The 17,920-nt window shown below is 41.9% G+C and overlaps 1 protein-coding gene across 2 annotated transcripts in view; it reads right to left on the bottom strand.

The window, feature by feature from the left end:
- SYNPO2L (synaptopodin 2 like) overlaps positions 1–16,593 on the bottom strand; it is a 45,327-nt gene extending 28,734 nt beyond the window's left edge. Inside the window, exons 1-2 of one of the 2 annotated variants that reach the window (XM_082223570.1) lie at positions 16,505–16,593; positions 15,302–15,447 (exon numbers count right to left, since the gene is read on the bottom strand). In XM_082223570.1, the coding sequence (XP_082079696.1) occupies positions 15,302–15,409 (108 nt within the window). In that variant the 5' untranslated portion in view covers positions 15,410–15,447; positions 16,505–16,593. Of the gene's footprint in view, positions 1–15,301; positions 15,584–16,504 lie in introns of those variants that run through there. The other variant, XM_082223569.1, reaches the window with a different exon arrangement.
- Positions 16,594–17,920: the final 1,327 nt, after the last annotated feature.

The following is a 17,920-nucleotide window of genomic DNA, read 5'->3' as shown; positions in this document are numbered from 1 at the left end:
TTGGGAGGTATGAGCTGTCTAGACACTTGTTGGACCTTTATCAGCATCTGGGGATCAGCTCCAAGCTTTTCCTGCAATCTTAAAATAGAAATTGCTCATTCCATCTGCCACATTCATCAGCACAAATGCCATCATCCTGGCCTTCCAGAGACTTTGCCCTTCCTCTGCCTCTAACATTTGGAAAAGAAAAAAAAAAATCTGGAATGAGAACATGAAACCTAGTAATAGAGCAACAGAGCAAACAGGCTCTCCAGCTCCTATCAAACTGAGCAGTTTCCATCTGGCTTCCTTCCCTCATTTCACCAAGTTTTCTGGGGTACACTTTGTAGGCAAATAACAAAATAAAGAACTATGTACACTCATGTGAGATGCTATCGTTGGGAGAAGCTGGAGTGAGGGTATCGGCTTGTATTTGAAGAATGTAATTGGCTGGGGAAAAGGTGCCTCAAGCCCAATATTTGGAGAGGAACACCTCTTTCATGGAGACATTTCTCCACAAAGAATGCTGCATGCATCATGCATTTAAAGCACAAACACCAAATCATCCTAGGAACCACAGCTTCTCCTTCACAGAGCTACAATTTCCAGCATTCTTAATGAACTACAGAGGGATTATTTGGGGGAAAATGGTGTCCTTTAAATGTATGGAGGATGTACACAGCCATAGACTTTTCATTTGCATATTGAGGCCCCATGACCACCCTGTTCCTTAAGGTGCAAATAACTAGACACCACACAGGATATTGATTTAGAATCAAATAAGGCCACAACTTTATTGGTTACAGATGTGAGGTTTGGACATAGGCAGTGTGGTAAGCAACTGCACGTGTCACTCCTGCCCATCTGCTGGGAGTGTTTCCAAGGATGAAGATGGTGGCGGTGGGGGGGGGGAGACACACCCTACGTCAAATCGGGGCATCCCTCAAGTGGTCCCCGTTGGAGGAGTAGTATGGCCCTAGCCCGTGTCTGGGTATCAGACAGGAGCCACTCCTCCTGGATTCTTTTAACAGGATACCCTTACCCATGGAGGGGCAGTCGGAGGCTCCCACCTCACCTCCAACCAAGACTAGGTTTACCCAATGCCTATCCGCCTTACAAAGTTGTGACGATTGCTACGAGGTAGGCGAAATCCCAAGTGGTGGTGCCAATTAATCAAGTGGAAAAAATTCCTGCCTGGCCCCTGAAAATTTAGGTGGCTGGCATTGTCCATAGCAAGGTCAAACCATCCATGAAAAACCCTAATCCGAGGGAGGGAGGGTTGGGAGAACGGGAGCAGTGAGAGAAAGGCAGCAAGGCCTTGCCGGCCAGACATTTAAACTTCCCCTGGGCGTGGCACCAAGGGCTGCAATTGGTTGGTTGGTCCCACACTCACGGGAACACCCACTAACTCCAGCCGCCATTGGCCCATTTGGCAGCAGGAATACGATCCGGCCTGTGATAGGCCAGTTTACCAGGGAGGCCCAGATCCTGCCCGCAAAGCCACCTGCCCAAAAAGGGGGAGAACAGACTTCTCTGGATGATACCCAATGTTACATGAATGGAATTCCACTTACACTATAGTACTTCTCCTTCCTCTTCTCTCCCCTCCAACCTTCAAACCCCCATTTACTCTGGAAGGTCCCACACAATTTAAGGGTGCAGGTTGAAGGGGAAATTCTGCTGTGCAAGTAGATGGACACATCTAGATGTCACCCCCTGAAAATGGAAGCATTCTAATAGGTGTGTGCATAAGCATGCCAATGAGTTCTAAGGGGGAATTCTTAGCACCTTGCTAAAATTAAAATTCTCCCAAACCCGTTTCCCCCCCAACACTCTCATGCAATCTGGTAATTGTCAGATTTGGGGGTTTGGCAATGAGTTTTCCACTGCAGAGCCTATGCCTTGCCAATTGGAAGGTTGGCGGCCCGTTGTTTGGTTCCAGCTCCTGCCAACCTAGCAGTTCGAAAGCACGTCAAAGTGCAAGTAGATAAATAGGTACCGCTTCCGGCAGAAAGGTAAACGGCATTTCTGTGCGCTGCTCTGGTTCATCATGCTGGCCACATGACCCGGAAGCTGTACGCCGGCTCCCTTGGCCAGTAAAGCGAGATGAGCGCCGCAACCCCAGAGTCATCTGCGACTGGACCTAATGGTCAGGGGCCCCTTTACCTTTATCATTTTCTACCCACTCAGTCCTGAACCTGAGGAGTGGAGTACTCCACCACACTAATGAAGTTTTTTAAGCTATAGAGTAGAAAGAGGAATTGATCATTTATCTTGACCTCTCGCTCCACTATCAGAAAAGATCATTATTATTTTATATGTTTGGGTTTTGTATACCCTGCCTTTAGTTGGCGATATTATTGATTTTTTTGTTATTGTTTCCATGTTTCCGTGGTTCCATAATAATTTGAAAATTAATAAAAATAAATGGGAGGCGGGTTTCATTTGGAACTAAAGATCATGCTAACAACTCTCTATCCCATCATGGTAGGGAAGGACCAGCCTGCACTAGCTGTAGAGTTCCAAGGGCTTCTCCAGACAACCTATTTATTAAGCAGTCATCCTGCTTTGTTTGCACAAAATCTGTGTGGAGATTATATGACATTCTTGTTTGTTGAGTTTTCATTCCAATTTGTTTGCACAGATGTTGTATGCTATTGCCCATCATTGCCCTTATTCCACATTTTCCAGTGCACATTCCCATCACTTTTCTTACCACATACATTCTGTGAATTTTGGGGGATGTGGGGTTTTTGTGCGTGTGCAAAAGCACCAAATACACTTTAATTGTGCAACCTAAATTTGTTGGTATACAGCTGTATCAGACTCACAAAATAGCAACAGTCTGGATTCTGGAAGCTGGGAGTACGAACCCAGCAGGGCTTACTTCTGAGTAAACATTGCATAGGATTACACTGTCAGTCCATTTCTAAAAACCTTACCGCAAAAGGGCAAAAGCCATTCTTAGCCTCAATTCTGTTAAATTACGATTCTGCAAAAACAAATATATTTTTAATTTTAAAAATAGACCAAGCAAACTGCTTTTAAATTTTGTACGATAACTAGGGGAGGAATGATTGAGAGGACAGAAAAATCCCAAACATACCAAGGATATTTCTACCAAACTCCACCCAGTGGTATGGATGACAACAAGCAGCAAAGCAATGAAATGGTGAGTGAGAAAAGAGAAGTGTGTGGATCCTCATGTGCCAATCACACACATTGACAAATTGGATCTAAACAACCCTATTGCAAGGCCCTCCCAAGAGTAAAAGCAGCCTAAAATCGCAAAGCCATTGAAAGTGTCTGAACCTTCTCTCTCTGAATAATTATTCCACCCCAAAAAACATAGTTTAAAGATGTTTCCTCCTATAATTACTTCAACTCATGGCATCTCACCAGCGGAAAGATGATATTGAAAGGCTGTTTCAGAGGGTCAGGAAAAATGAAGCGAGTGGATTCAGCTCCTGCCTCTAACCTATCCATGTTGTGTTTTAAGCCTTAACGCCACTTGACAGGAATTCAATGGCAAACCCAATTTTGCTGAAGGGGCAATGGCAACCATCGCATACATTTTGTCTCTTAAGAACCTTGCACTCCTGGAGTGTACTCCTAGCAACTCTCAGCCTCCATGGCTATGAAATCTGGAGCTTGGAGCCAGATCAGAGTACTCTGGCCTAACCACAGCTTGGTCCATGCCAGGATTTATGGTAATTCGGGAACTCCAGTTTGTACGGAACTGAGCAAGGAAAAAACTCTGCAGCAAAGCTCTTCATTTACCAAGCAGTCTCCAACTACGTTGTGTGTCCTGGGCATCTAAAATCAACAAAGTCCACTCTCGGTCTTCACAGCCAGCTCCCCACACAGAGGGAGAAACTCTAAAAATAGGATGAAAGACTTCCCAACTGTTCTTGTTCCCAGAGGCAGCTTTTCAAAAACTCATAAATCCCTTGGAACATAACATTGCCAACACAACTTGACTGACTAGTTCTCAGTTTCTTTGCAACTATAGCCTGGGCTGGTATCAGTGAAAAAGATGATCTGGGAAGAGAGGACGAAAGTGCACACTATATTTAAAAGTATAATGTGTACCTTGAACTTTCAAAGCAACCCATACTCTGTACGTCTGGGCTTTGCACATATTACACCACCAGGTGTTTTTGGCTACAACTCCAATCAAGTCCAGTCAGCATGGCCATTCCAAGTGATGCAAAAAACATCTTCCTAGATATAAACCATGAAACAAACAGTAAGGACCCACTTAAACTCACTAAGTGCAGCACTATAACGTACTTTTCAAAGTGTGCTGCAATAAACCTTGTGGCTGACTTTGTATGTGACTTCGTAATCACATACTGTGTAATCACACACAAGAAACTGAACTGATCCAAAATGCCTTCTACTATCCCCTCTACTATTTGCTGCGTGCTGTTTGAAAAGTTCAGCTGCTGCTGTTTGTAATTCAGAAGAGTGAACCAGCCTCTTCTCATTGTCCCATCTAAATAATAATAATAATAAATAATAATAATAAATTTATACCCCGCTCATCTGGCAGGGTTCACCCAGCCACTCTGGGTGGCTCTCAACAGAATATTAAAAACACCAAACATTAAAAACTTCCCTAAACATCACAAGCAGTGGAAAATAAGTCATCATAATACATACAAATATACTATGTGAGAGAATAATTGGATTTCCCCAGGGGAGGGGGGATGCAAATTGCAGGGCTGGCATACCCTCCAACATTTCTCCAATGAAAATAGGGACGTCCCATTCCAAAATGACAATTTTACTATTTATAACCCACACATCTTACTGGGTTGCCCCAGCCACTCTGGGCAGCTTCCAACATATATAAAAACACAATAAAACAGTAAACAGTAAAAAAACTTCCCTATACAGGATTGGCTCAGGGGTTAGATAACTCCATACCTTCCAACATTTCTCCAATGAAAATAGGGACGTCCTAAGGAAAAGTGGGACATTCTGGGATCAAATCAGAAACTGGGATGGCTTCTCTATTTTTTTTTTTCTTTTCATGCATAATTTTTATTGGTTTACAAAAGTCAAAACACAAAATAAGCTGTATCAAACTCATATCATTTCACCAAAAGAAAGAAAAAAGACTTCCTTCAGTCATTCCACGAATCGTCCATAATGACAATAAACAGTATATCCGCGTTTCCATGTTTGTAATGCCATAAGTCGTTCTCATTCGTCCGTTTTCTTTTGGCATTATCCTTTACCTCTTACAGAGCACCTCTGAAACCTACTAGTGTTATTTGTTCATCAATTAAGCTTTCCAGATATTTCGTAAAACTTTCCCAATTTTTAACAAACCTCTGATCTTTTGTATATCTAATTTTACCTGTCATCCTGTCCATCTCCACATAATCTAATAGTTTGGATCTCCATTCCTCCGTTGTCGGTAAACTCTCTTGTTTCCAATTTTTAGCTATTAAGACCCTTGCTGCCGTTGTTGCGTATTGGAACAGTTTGTAATCTTTCTTCTTTATCTCCTTTCCTACCAAACCTAGCAGAAACGCTTCAGGTCTTTTAACAAAGGTATATCTTAGCATTTTCTTCAGTTCATTATATACATTCTCCCAAAACTCTGTGACCTTTCGGCATTCCCACCACATATGGTAGAATGTCCCCTCCCTCTCCTTGCATTTCCAGCATTTGTTGCAGGATCCATACATTTTGGCTAGTTTAACCGGGGTCAGGTACCAGCGGTAAAACATTTTCATTAAGTTCTCTTTGAGTGTCACACAGGCCGTAAATTTAAGATGTTGTTTCCAGAGTTTATCCCACTCTTCTAGATAAATGTTACGACCGAAATCTCTGGCCCAGTGTGTCGTTACCGCCTTAACCTCCTCGTCGGCTAAGTTCCAGTCCAATAAGTACTTATACATTTTAGATAGTATTTTTGTGTTGTTTCCCAAGATCTCAATTTGGAATCTGGAACTTTTATCAGCGTAGCCTTTATCTTTGGCATCTTTCCTAAACATATCATTTATCTGGTGGTAATGCAGCCAGTCATATACTAAAGATTTTACCTGCTCATACGGCCTTATTTTCCACTTTCCTTCCTCCTTCATTAACAGTTGTTCATAAGTTGCCCAGTTGGTTCCCATATTAATCTTTTTGATAGCCATAACCTCTAATGGGGATAACCATTGGGGTGTTCTGGGTTCTAGCATGTCTTTGTACCTTTCCCAAACCTCCAGCAGAGGGCCCCTAAATATATGGTTCCCGAATCCTTTGTGGCCCTTCTTTCGCCCATGCCACAGATAGGCGTGCCACCCGTATCGGTTATCGTGGCCCTCTAGGTCTAGCACTTCCCTATCCTCTAATTTTATCCATGTCTTAACCCAGCATAAGCAAGATGCCTCATAGTATATTTTCAGATCGGGTAGGGCGAAGCCTCCCCTTTCTTTCGTATCCGTCAGTATTTTAAGCTTTACTCTCGGCTTCTTCCCCTGCCAAATGAATCTGGAGATCTCTCTGTGCCAGGCTTTAAATATCTTTGTACCTTTGATAATTGGGATATTTTGAAAGAGAAATAAGATTCTTGGTAGTACTGACATTTTAATTGTGGCTATTCTACCCCAGAATGACAGTCTGAGCCGGCTCCACATTTCTATATCCTTCTTAACTCCTTTCCATACCATTTCGTAATTGTTTTTGAATAGATCTATGTTTTTTGGCGTTACCCATATCCCTAAGTATTTCACCTTCTTTGTTACCTCTATTTCTGTTTCTCTTTTTAATTCCTCAATTTCATCTACCTGCATATTTTTAACTAGTATTTTTGTCTTCCTTTTATTTAGTTTGAAGCCTGCTACTTCCCCGAACTGATCGAATTCTCTAAGTACTTCTTTTGTTGAATCCAATGGATCTTCCATTGTTACGACTAGGTCGTCTGCAAAAGCTTTAGTTTTATGTTCGTGTTGACCGACCCTGATACCTTTAATTCCTTTGTTGTCTCTGATGGAATTCAATAGAACCTCTAGTATCATTATAAATAATAGTGGGGATAGTGGGCATCCCTGTCTTGTTCCTTTAGTTACTGTTAATTCTTCCGTCTCTACATTGTTTATTATCAATCTTGCTCTTTGTTCCGTGTATATTGCTTTTATCCCATTGAAGAATTCAGTACCTACTTCCATATGGTCCAGTTGCTTCAAAAGGAATTCCCAATTTACGTTATCGAACGCTTTCTCAGCGTCTACGAATAACAATAAACCTTGTTTGTCGCACCTTTCTGTTAGATATTCTATAATGTTTATGATATTTCTTAAGTTGTCTTTCATTTGCCTCCCCGGCAGAAAGCCGGCTTGGTCTCTGTGGATACTGTTTACCAAAATGACTTTAAGTCTTCTTGCCAAGACTCCCGCAAAGATCTTATAATCTATATTTAGTAAGGAGATCGGCCTGTAGTTTTTAATTTGCTCTAAGTCTGTATCTTGCTTTGGGATTAGTGTGATCAATGCCTCCTTCCACGTCTCCGGTGTTTCTTTTTCCTTTAAGATGTTGTTCATTACTTCTTGTAGTGGATTCAGCAGAACCGATTCCATCTCTTTGTAGTATCTACTAGTAAACCCATCTGGGCCTGGGGCTTTCCCATTTTTTAAATCTCTTATTATTGCTTTTATTTCCTCCGCCTCAATTGGGGCATTTAGTTTCTCTTTATCTATTGCGGTAATCTTATTAATGTTCTTAGATATAAGATATCTCTCTATTTCCTTCGTCTGATTCTTTTCTGTATTTCTAAAAAGTCCTCCATAGAAGTCCGTAAAGGCTCTCCTTATTTCTTTTGGTTTGTTTATCTCTACTCCTTCTACCACTATCCTGTTTATCGTATTTTGTTCCTTTCTTTTTTTCAACTGCCAGGCAAGTAACTTCCCTGTTTTGTTTGCGTATTCGAAATTCCTCTGTCTCAGTCTTTTAATTTTCCATTCTATCTCTCTGTTTATCAGCATTGTATATTGGGATTGTAAGACTTTTATGTTCTCTTTTATTTTCTTATTTTTTGGGTTTTTTATTAGTTTCTGCTCGTTCTCTGCTATTTGTTGTATAATTTCTTTTTTCCCTTTTTCTCTTTTTTTATTCTTGATTGCGCTCTGTTGAATAAAGAAACCCCGCATCACCGCCTTGCCTGCATCCCATACCACCTTTGACTTTATATTGTTGGTTAAATTATCTTCAAAGTATTCTTTTAGTCTGTTTTGAGCCTTTTCTACTACCTCTTGATCATCCAGCAGATAATCCTTCAGTTTCCATCTAATTAATCTGCTTTCTTGCCCTTTCAATTCCATTTTTATTGGGTTGTGGTCCGAGATTGTTCTAGCCTGAATCTCCACCCTTGCGGATCTTGGGACTAGCTCTTTCGAAATCCATATCTGATCTAATCTTGATGATGAGTCATTAGGTTCTGAATGGAAGGTATACTGTTTTTCTAGGGGGTGTTTGAACCTCCAAATGTCTACTAAATTACAGTTTTGGGCTAAAGAGAAGAAGGTTCTAGGCAATTTCCCTTCTTTACTCTTTGTGTCCCTCAATCTGTCCAGTTCTAACGACACCACGCCATTCATTGGGATGGCTTCTCTAAATCAGGGACGTCCCTGGAAAATAGGGACACATGGAAGGTCTGGGATGGGGGTGATACCACTATCTTCACAACAGATGCTCAACCAGTGTATGGACTGGGCATTACAAATAAGAAAGAAATACTATTTATTGCCAGAAATCCTGATATATAAAAACATCCTAATTCTTCCTACAGGAAGACCGGAGAGGAGCAACATAATTAAACAGGGAAGGATGAATACATGTGTCCGTAATGCACTGATGAGGAGAAAAGGTATTAAGCAACAGCTGTTCCACTGGAATGGAAAGGATATGTCAAGGTTCATAACCCGACTCCTCCAAAAGGCTAATTCAGCAGAACCAGCAGCTGCCACAATGAGTGGAGTTTAAAAATCCATTCACTCACGGCAAGTTCGTATGTCCCATTTCCAACTGGAGTTTCTGTTAGTTTCACAAAACAGCTCACAGTCTTGTAGTTACGATCACATTAAGTGTCCAATTTTAAGCAGAAAAGCAATCTAGTATTATTTAACGATCCAATTTAATCCAATCATCCTAGAAATTTCTGATAAAAGAGATCCATAAAAATCTTATGTATATCATGATAAGACGTGCAGTACGTAAGATGTGAGTTATAGATACTACCTCACCGGACTGATTCACAGAGACAATTATGTTGACAATAAAGGATTTTCTGGAACCTCCCTTTCAGAACTGCTGATGGAAGAAAATGTAAATACACCAGATGAAAGGCTTTTGAGAATACATCATTGGGTTCTCTGTGACAGGATAACAAAATCATAGAACTGTAGAGTTGGAAGGGACCCTAGTTCAACAACCTACAATGCAGGAATCCTGCCCACAGCTGTCCTTAGGTGGGCTCAAACCACCACTTGGTTAGTTGGCATCCGTCTGTCTCAGGAGACAATGGAAGAGTGTGCCTTCAGAGGTCAAGTCAAAGCATTGGAGAGTTATAGTGCCTGCTGTGGCTGTAAAGACTTGTTATGGCAGAAACATTTTCCTCAGCTGGGGAAGATGAAGGCATCTGGTTCTGCTGCTGTAGATGCACCATAGTTTCTTCTTTCTGTGCTCCTCCCAGTGGTCATTCCTTCTCTGATCACGGCTGTGGATACACAACCTGACTGTTTCCAGGCACTGCGGTCGTCTGCAAGGTATTCCTCCATGACGGGGTTAATGTTGCCAATCTTCACGTCCTGTTTGCAGGCATCTTTGTAACGCAGAGTTGGTGCCTGAAGCCAGCTCCCCATAGCCTTGGGGAGCCTGCCATCCCAATATTCCCCAACTCTGGCATCAAAATCTCCCAGGAGAAATAGGTGTTCACAGGCTGGGACCCTCCTAATAGCTTGGTCTAATCTTCTGGTTAACAGCCATATGTTTTTGAACAGAGAGCATGTAAAGGCAGCTTGCCGGTTTATAGGGCTGAAGTGCTCTGTTGATTAGCATGTTATCTGAGGTTAAGCCCAGAGCCATTTAACATCCGTATGAAGCTGCTGGGAGTGGTTATCTGGAGATTTGGACCGAGGTGTCAACAGTATGCTGATGATATCCAATTCTTTCTCCGTAGTGTCTGAATTGGGAATGGCTGAGAAGGGTCTAGACCAGTGTCTGGATGCAGTGGTGAACTGAATGAGGACTAATAAATTGAGTCTGACTCCTGGCAAGGCAGAGGCTCTGTGGGTGAGTGGTTCCCAAAACCAGGAAGTCAGCAAGTTGCCTGCTTTTGGTCACACTCTTTTTGAAAAGGCAGGTGCGTAGTTTGGGAGTGCTTGTGGATCCTGCTCTGTCATTAGAGGCACAGGTGTCTTCAGTGGCTAGGAGTGCCTATTACCAGCTTGGGCTGGTAAAACAGATGTGGCCGTTCCTGGGCTGGGATAGCTTGACCAATGCAGTGGTCCATGCATTGGTATTCTCAAAGTTGGAGTAGTGCAAAGCAGTCTATATGGGGCTACCTTTCAGGTTGGTCAATAAGTTGCAGGAGTGCAAAACTACTCGATTGTTTATGGGGACAAACTACTGCCAGCATATAGCACCTTGTTTGTAGAATTTACACTGGCTGCCAATCTGTTACTGAACAAAGTTCACAGGATGGTATTCAACAACTGTGTCCCACCAACACTAGAATTTCTACTCGTTCACATATAAAAGATGATTTATACATACATACATCACAATGGGGCTTACATAGCAATTCATAGTGGATTGTGCCCTTATAAATTTGTTTGTGGCACAGATCTGTATAAATGCCCTGTTTGGTACTTAACTGGCATAACAGAACCAACAAATTAGAAAAAGGGAAAGTCTCTTGGTATGAATGGGGGAAACTGAAGTTGCTTCTTATAAACAAATTCAAATATGTGGGGTGTTGACTGCTTTGGTCCACTTTGAAGGCAGGCGGGCAGAGTGGATTAACAGCTAAATAATGCTCAAATTTGGGTAGACCACAGTGACTCCATATGCTCTTTGATGAGATGGATTATTTGGACCAAATGCAATCAGGCATGGTTTCAGTATTAGTATATAAACTGCTCAATTTCTCCACTGCTTGAAGCATTTTGCTGCCTTGGGCAAAACAACATATGCTACCCTGCCTCCCAAATATGCACACCAATACAGCAAATACCTCTGAGTCTCCCTGTGAGTAAAAGACAATAAATTAAATAACTAATGTTTGCCGCCTTTCAGTGACATTCCATATCCACTGCCTGAGGCCTAACAGAAGAGACCAGCCCTAGTCTTCAGTTACACAGGGTTCAACATCACCCCCAACATAAAATACAAAACATTAGATATTGACAAAAGGACTTGATGTTAGTAGCAGCCCAGCTTGTGTGCAGACTTTTCCATTTCCCCCAATTCCACAGAGTTGCACTCTTTGAGAAGACATGGGCACCTCTCCCCACATGGCTATGCTTCTAGGGAGGAAGTAACCCCACATCTATTTTCTCAACCACATAAAACTGTGATGCTGCAGCTGGCTAGATCATTAAGAAAAAAGAATTGATGCTGCTACTTCACAAGCTTTCTTTTCTGCTCCAGGGAATCCTGAAGTTACAATTCCCAGGGTTCCCTGGGAAGAGGGATTGACTGTTAAACCATTCTGGGAACTGTAACTCTGTGAGGGGAATAGGGGCCTGTGAACAACTCTCAGGACACTTAACAAGCTGTAGTTCCCACAATTATTTGGGGGAAGCCATGACTATTAAAGAGGTACAACTATACAGTGCAGATTAGTTTCTACATACTCACACACTCCTCTCTCTTGTCCAAGGCAAGCAAGAGTGTTCAAGAATACATTATGTCCTTGTAAAAAGACTCAAAGGGTTTTTGTGTGCAGCATGTGGTCTAGGGAGAATTCCAAGGGCAATACAGAAAGACCTGTTTAAGTTTGCGGTGCACATATGCTTTTCAGCCTGCATATAGTAGTATCCCGTCACTAGTCACCAAAGCTTCAAAGACTGACAAAGGTCTCATTCCCTTTAACAGCTTACTTCTACCAAAGCATTTAGGTCTGGAACCTAATCTCATTTTCCAGTGACACAGGTATTTCTGGAAGCTGCATAGAGGCTACATTTGCAATAGCATGATTGCAGGAGCTAAACGATTCATCCAAGAATGTTGAATTTCTGATTACTGATTTGGGGGCGACAACCCTTTCCTGAAGATCTGGCAGATGAAGGGCTGTAGCATATGGCAGAAGCCCTACTACCCCGGTGGAACTCCGGATAAAGCAGCGGATCATCTTGGATGCAGTGGCAGCTAGTGTTGGCTGAACCCTTCTCCAGCTGAGCTGCTGCACTAGCAAAAGATGTGTTGGCTGAAATAGGGTAGAGACGTTGGCAGCGTGAGGGAGTAGCACCCTGCTGTGTTCTTTTTCCCATTAATTCACACAGCCATCAACAGCACAACCTTACACCAGTTCACTTTCCCTCCCTGGTCTTCACTACTGACTTTCCCTCCCATTGCTCCTGGCATCTGAATGCTATCTGCTGCTGTGGCTGAGTGGTTAGGCATCTGCTCTGTAGCGCTTGAGTCCTGGGGATTCCTACTTTTTTGCCCTCAACTTTTTCCCCGTGCATGAGAAAGATGAAAATGTTCCTCCCTTCTCCCTAATGGAGCTTAAACTTCCACCCGCTGCTTCTCAACACTACACCCACTGGTAGTGTGAACCACTGGAAGTTGCTGCCAGTATGCAGCTGTGGCTGCCCTTGTTGCGTGTCCCGTCACCCCCTCCCCTTGGGTGCTTAGGGAAAGGTTCTTTTCCATCCCCAAGCAGCTCTTGAACCCATATCCCTGAGACGATATGTGCCCATTAAGGTATGTGAGTGCTGTGTTGCAAGTCTTCCTTTCAGTTGTGTACTGTCCTCAAAAACAGTGGCTGCAAAGAGCATAAAGGGGTTTGGACCCCTGTATGGAAACCGACAGGGGTGGAGTTACCACTGGCTGTGTCAGTGCAGTCATTGGAGGGAGAATGGTGTCATCTTACATGTTTTTTGTAGTGATGAATGGGTGCGTGCTGTGGAAATGCCCTCATCGTGACTTCACTGGCTTCCTTCATGAGTCAGTGGCACATGGGTGCTGTCACAGCCCCCAACTGTGAGCACTGGTGAACTGTCCAGGGATGCTGGGTGCGTGTCTGCCATTTTTACACTGCTTTTTGTACTATCTGGCTGTATGCCCCCTCCCCCATTGCCCTGCACTGCAAGCTTAGCACCCATTCAATGTGGTGGCCATCTGAACAGCACAGCAGTAACCTAATTCCAGTCCTGTGATAATATGAGGATTGGTTTGCTTCGTTAATTTCTTAAAGTTTGTACAGGGCAGGAAGTTTTGAACAATCAACAAAGATGAATTAATGTTCTATTGTTCCTCTCTTGCTTGCTCCCATATAGGCCCACCTGGGACTGAATATTAACTCTAGAGGTCCTGTTCTAGGGGTGCTATCTTGGGACATTGATCAAGTGTGTAAAATAGATGAGGCTTTTTCTGTGGCAGGGTGAAACTCTAGAATGCTCTCCCTATCGAAATTGCACAGGCTTCTGCTTTGTGTGTCTGTTTTGATAGAAACCGAAAATGCATTTATTTCAAGAGCCTTTTAAAATACAACACCTAGTTTTATTACTGCCAGTTTTAAGGTGCAAAACTGTTCAGCCTTGTTACTTTTATTTTAGGGTTGTTTGTATTTGCTTTTAGATATTGTAAACTGTATTTTTAATTATTTTATTGAATGGCTTATTTGGTTATGCTGTATATGAGTACATTTGTTTATTCTGATAATTTTCTATCCCAATCTTCCTCCCAAAGGAGCCCAGAGCAACAAACATCAAAAAATTAAAACAACTCAATTTGGTAGAACAGTGGCATATAAAAAATAAACTATGCTAATATTGCTGCTGCTGCTTCTACATTGGCTATTACATTTTGGTGCTCAGTGGGAGATAGCAAGGTACCCAGTGTCCAGCTAACAATCATGACTAGGCATGACTGAAAGTTTTGTAAGTTATGCAACTTACATAAAACAAGATGAACATATTCCATTAGTTTCAACATGAATCACTGCTACCTTTACCAGTATTGCAGCATATGCATACAGATTAGATAGGTAGAAATTGATAGCTTGCACACAAGAAAGACTATAAGCCTTTACTTCAGCAGCCTGCGTTTAGGAACCCTCCCCTCTTTGCTGGGCATGATCAGATCATTCCATCGAAACTGTTCTTTCAGCATTTCTTAAAGGCAGAGAAGCAGCTGACTTTCCCGAAGTTCATGAAATTTGTTCCAAACCAGAGAAGAATTTATGTGACTATTTTAATGGGACAAAGCCCCACAATCAATTTGCATACATATTCATTAATCTACAAGGGACAAATAACAATTGAGAGATACATGCACCTGCCTTGTTTAAACAAACCTCAGATCTGAAAAAGCATTGTATCTAGAGCGTTGTATGTATGTAATCTTTATTAATTAATTTAATTGTTGAATAAATGTGCATATGGAGTAGAACAATAGTTCCAAAGCAAAATATATACTTTTGTTTTTACATGATGTGTGCACACATTAGGCATTTTCTCATGTGAGAAAGGGGTGAAACAGTCATTTTAAGACAGTGCTTGTCATTAAAAAATATTTTTCAACAAAGATAGTGCTTGTCATTTGCACTTTTTACAAGTACTTGCTCAACTAATCAGGAACACCATTTTAATCAACAGAAAATTTGTAAATAGGTTGATCTGATTAACCATTTAAATGTTGCATCCATACTTGAAACCATATTGAATCTAGGCTTCATTTTATTGAGCGCCTCATTTTCAATCCATGAGTTACATTTTAAAATGTGCCACTGTAACCATTGCATTCGAAGCTTACCTTAAAAATAAAAAGGATGCTAACAAAAACATTGGCTGCACAAACCAGTCCACAATACTATATGAACCTCACAAGTTATATGTTGCCTAATACTATCCTGAAGTCCAATTCCATGCATGCTTCCTTGGAAATAAGCCTTGCTACTGTATATTAAAACGGGTAACTACACAGTCCAAGGATGAAGACAGGCATTCCAATTCTGGTGGAAGTAGTTTGAATGCATGCTTTCTGCTCTGCGAATAAACTTATTTAAATGCAGCAAAGCAGTCAAACGAGTTTCACCACATATTAAACCATTGGCCTTTCTTCACCTTTAGACGGTTAGAATATATTCCTTTCCTACCTTTGACACTTGAAGGGGTCTTTTCTGTTCAGAGCCCCCCTGCAAACGGAAGCCCCAGGGTGCCCCTCCAGAGAGAGTGACAATGACCTCTTCTTCTTCAGCTCCCATGATTTCAGCACAGTCTTTTTCCTTTGGTGACAAATGTCCTTTTCAAAAATAAAAATAAACCTTTTTTTACTCTTAAGGTATAGTGCTTTCCTCTTCCATTGCTGCAAGGAGCATCAACCTTCTCAAGTCCGTCCTAAAGCCCACTACTTCCTTTCCCCCTCCTCCTTAGAGGTTAGTCCTGCAAGACCAATGCTCCATACCCTTCTAGATCTCCAGCTGCTGAGCAGACTATCACCAGCCGTTTTGATTCCACTTTTGGTAAGAGGCCAGAGTCATTTTGCACATGCATCTTGTCAATCTCACCCTCTGTGCTCCCCCCACCTCCTGGCCCGCAATAGACTCTGGATGTTTCACTAAAGCATGGCTGAAAATAGCTCTCCTCCTGTCTCTTTCCAGAGCTTTGTCTCACACTTTTCCAGCTGGGGAGGATTTGATTTAAGCTTTGCAATAAAACTTGGTATTTCCAAAGCTCCTAAAGGCAGTCTTTTGTGTTTTTCAACATGAACACAAAACCATTCAGATGTTTATGCCACCTTAGTCAAAGCAACCTTCATTTCTTTCATGCAAAGCAATGGATACTATCCAATGAAACGTTCTCCTGTGCAAGCCTGTTAAATGAAAGGGAGCTGCCAATTATTTCAGTCGGGCCTGTGCACAAGGATTTCCCATTTGGATTATGCTTAAAGGGTCAAAAACTACTGATAGCACAATTCAGGCCTATCATTATGTAGTAATAGGCTGAAATGCCTGAATCAATATCAGAATTATAAAATTTCAGAGAAGCAGCCCCAAATTTATCTTTAAGAAATTCCTTCATGATGACTGGACGACATGACAAAAATGTTGAAAATGGAGAAATGGAAAGTCAATACCACCCCACCCCCCTGCAACTAGCAAAGCAAACCTATAAACACATTATAACTAGAGATATGCCTCTTCTGTGCTGGTGGAGCAGCTACCATATTTGAGTATGGATGAGGAAATTACCAGTACACAGCCAGAAAATACAGAAATGACAGATATGCCCCTGGTGTTCTAGAAGACTCTACCAGTTCCTTCCACCGGAGAATGTGTTGATGCCCATATAGTACTCACACATGGAAGAACCTTATGTGTTGCTTCTGCTGCTGTTGTTATTGTTAACGTGGTACTTTATGCCTCACCAGAAGGAAAATGTTTCCACTCACCTCTTCCATGCCTGGCAAAAAAACAAAACAAAACCAAAAGTCATGTCAGAGGCAAAAGAGAGGGAACTGTTTTGGGTGGAATTCACCTAACAAGTCCCATCAGCAGAAGCCCTGTGCAATGACTTCTATTTGAGCAGTGGGGTTTCCCTCTCTTCTCCCTTGTGCACCCCCACAATTCCCATAATTGGCACGGGGTGGTGTTCAGAAGAACTCTCAGAACAACACATGGGAGGAAGAGCAAAGGGAGGATTGTCATAGTACTACATTGGATACTACCCTCAGTACCTGAAACCACACTGCACACACTACAAAGCAGTTTCCTAACCACCTAGCTATAGCAACAGACAGCAAATATAAACATAATGGAGAATTTGTCTTCTCCCCTTCTCTGCACAAACAAGGCAGGAAGAGTCATATGTTTTACATGCTGGAGGTGCCAAATTCAAATGCAGGGTATAGCCGCATACTAGGAAAGGGCTGAGCTTCTCCAATCAAAGGAGCACTGCATGGCTCAATAGTCTACCGCCTGCATATACTTGTTCATGCATTGAAGAGAACCTAAAACATTATTACAATGTTTTACAAGTGATTTGCATGTGCGAATGAGCTACTGTATTAGGAATTAAACATTACAGAGATAACATCTGTATCATATTGCTCCCCTCCCTCCCTCTTTCCCACAGCCAGAATTTATATTGTAAGGTTCTCCAGCCATACACCCATATTTTTTGTTTACTTTAGTCTGTAATTCACAATTGAGCTCAGTGCACTATAATTTTTTTAAAAATAAATTCCTGTGAGTCAAGACTTCTGGTAGAGTCAAAATAAATGAATACATTCAGCTGCAAATTCATCATGGGCATTACACAATCAGGGGATGAGAAATCAAGTGTTACTCATCTGTGTATTAATGAGGAATTTAAACAGATTTATAGCACGCTAGGAGAGGAAGAAGCCTTATGCCCAGAATTGGTAGCCCCATGCACAAATTCACTTGATGGGATAACCTTTGGGGCAGCTGTACCATTTCAGAGTCTGATGTGGATTCAGATTATGAAACACTTCTGAATAAGATTCCTGTATGTATGCAATAGGCAGCCCCAACAATTACAACCTGTTAAATGCACCTTTGGCACTGGCCAGCTACAAAACTTGTCATTTTTCTTCTCTAATGTGGCCCTGAAAGTGAAACATGCCAGATCTCTCTGCTGGACAGGCAGCGCAGCATCAAAATAGCACAGATCAGCAGGAAAATTTGGCCACTGCTGCCGTGGCAGAATTCTTAACCTAGCTTTAACCATTCACGATCATCTCTCCAGTATCA

The sequence above is a fragment of the Podarcis vaucheri genome (assembly GCF_965113315.1).
Source record: "Podarcis vaucheri genome assembly, chromosome: 5".
NCBI lineage: Eukaryota > Metazoa > Chordata > Lepidosauria > Squamata > Lacertidae > Podarcis > Podarcis vaucheri.
The sequence above is the reverse complement of the archived record's forward strand: the minus strand, read 5'-3'. Positions and strand labels throughout refer to the sequence as shown.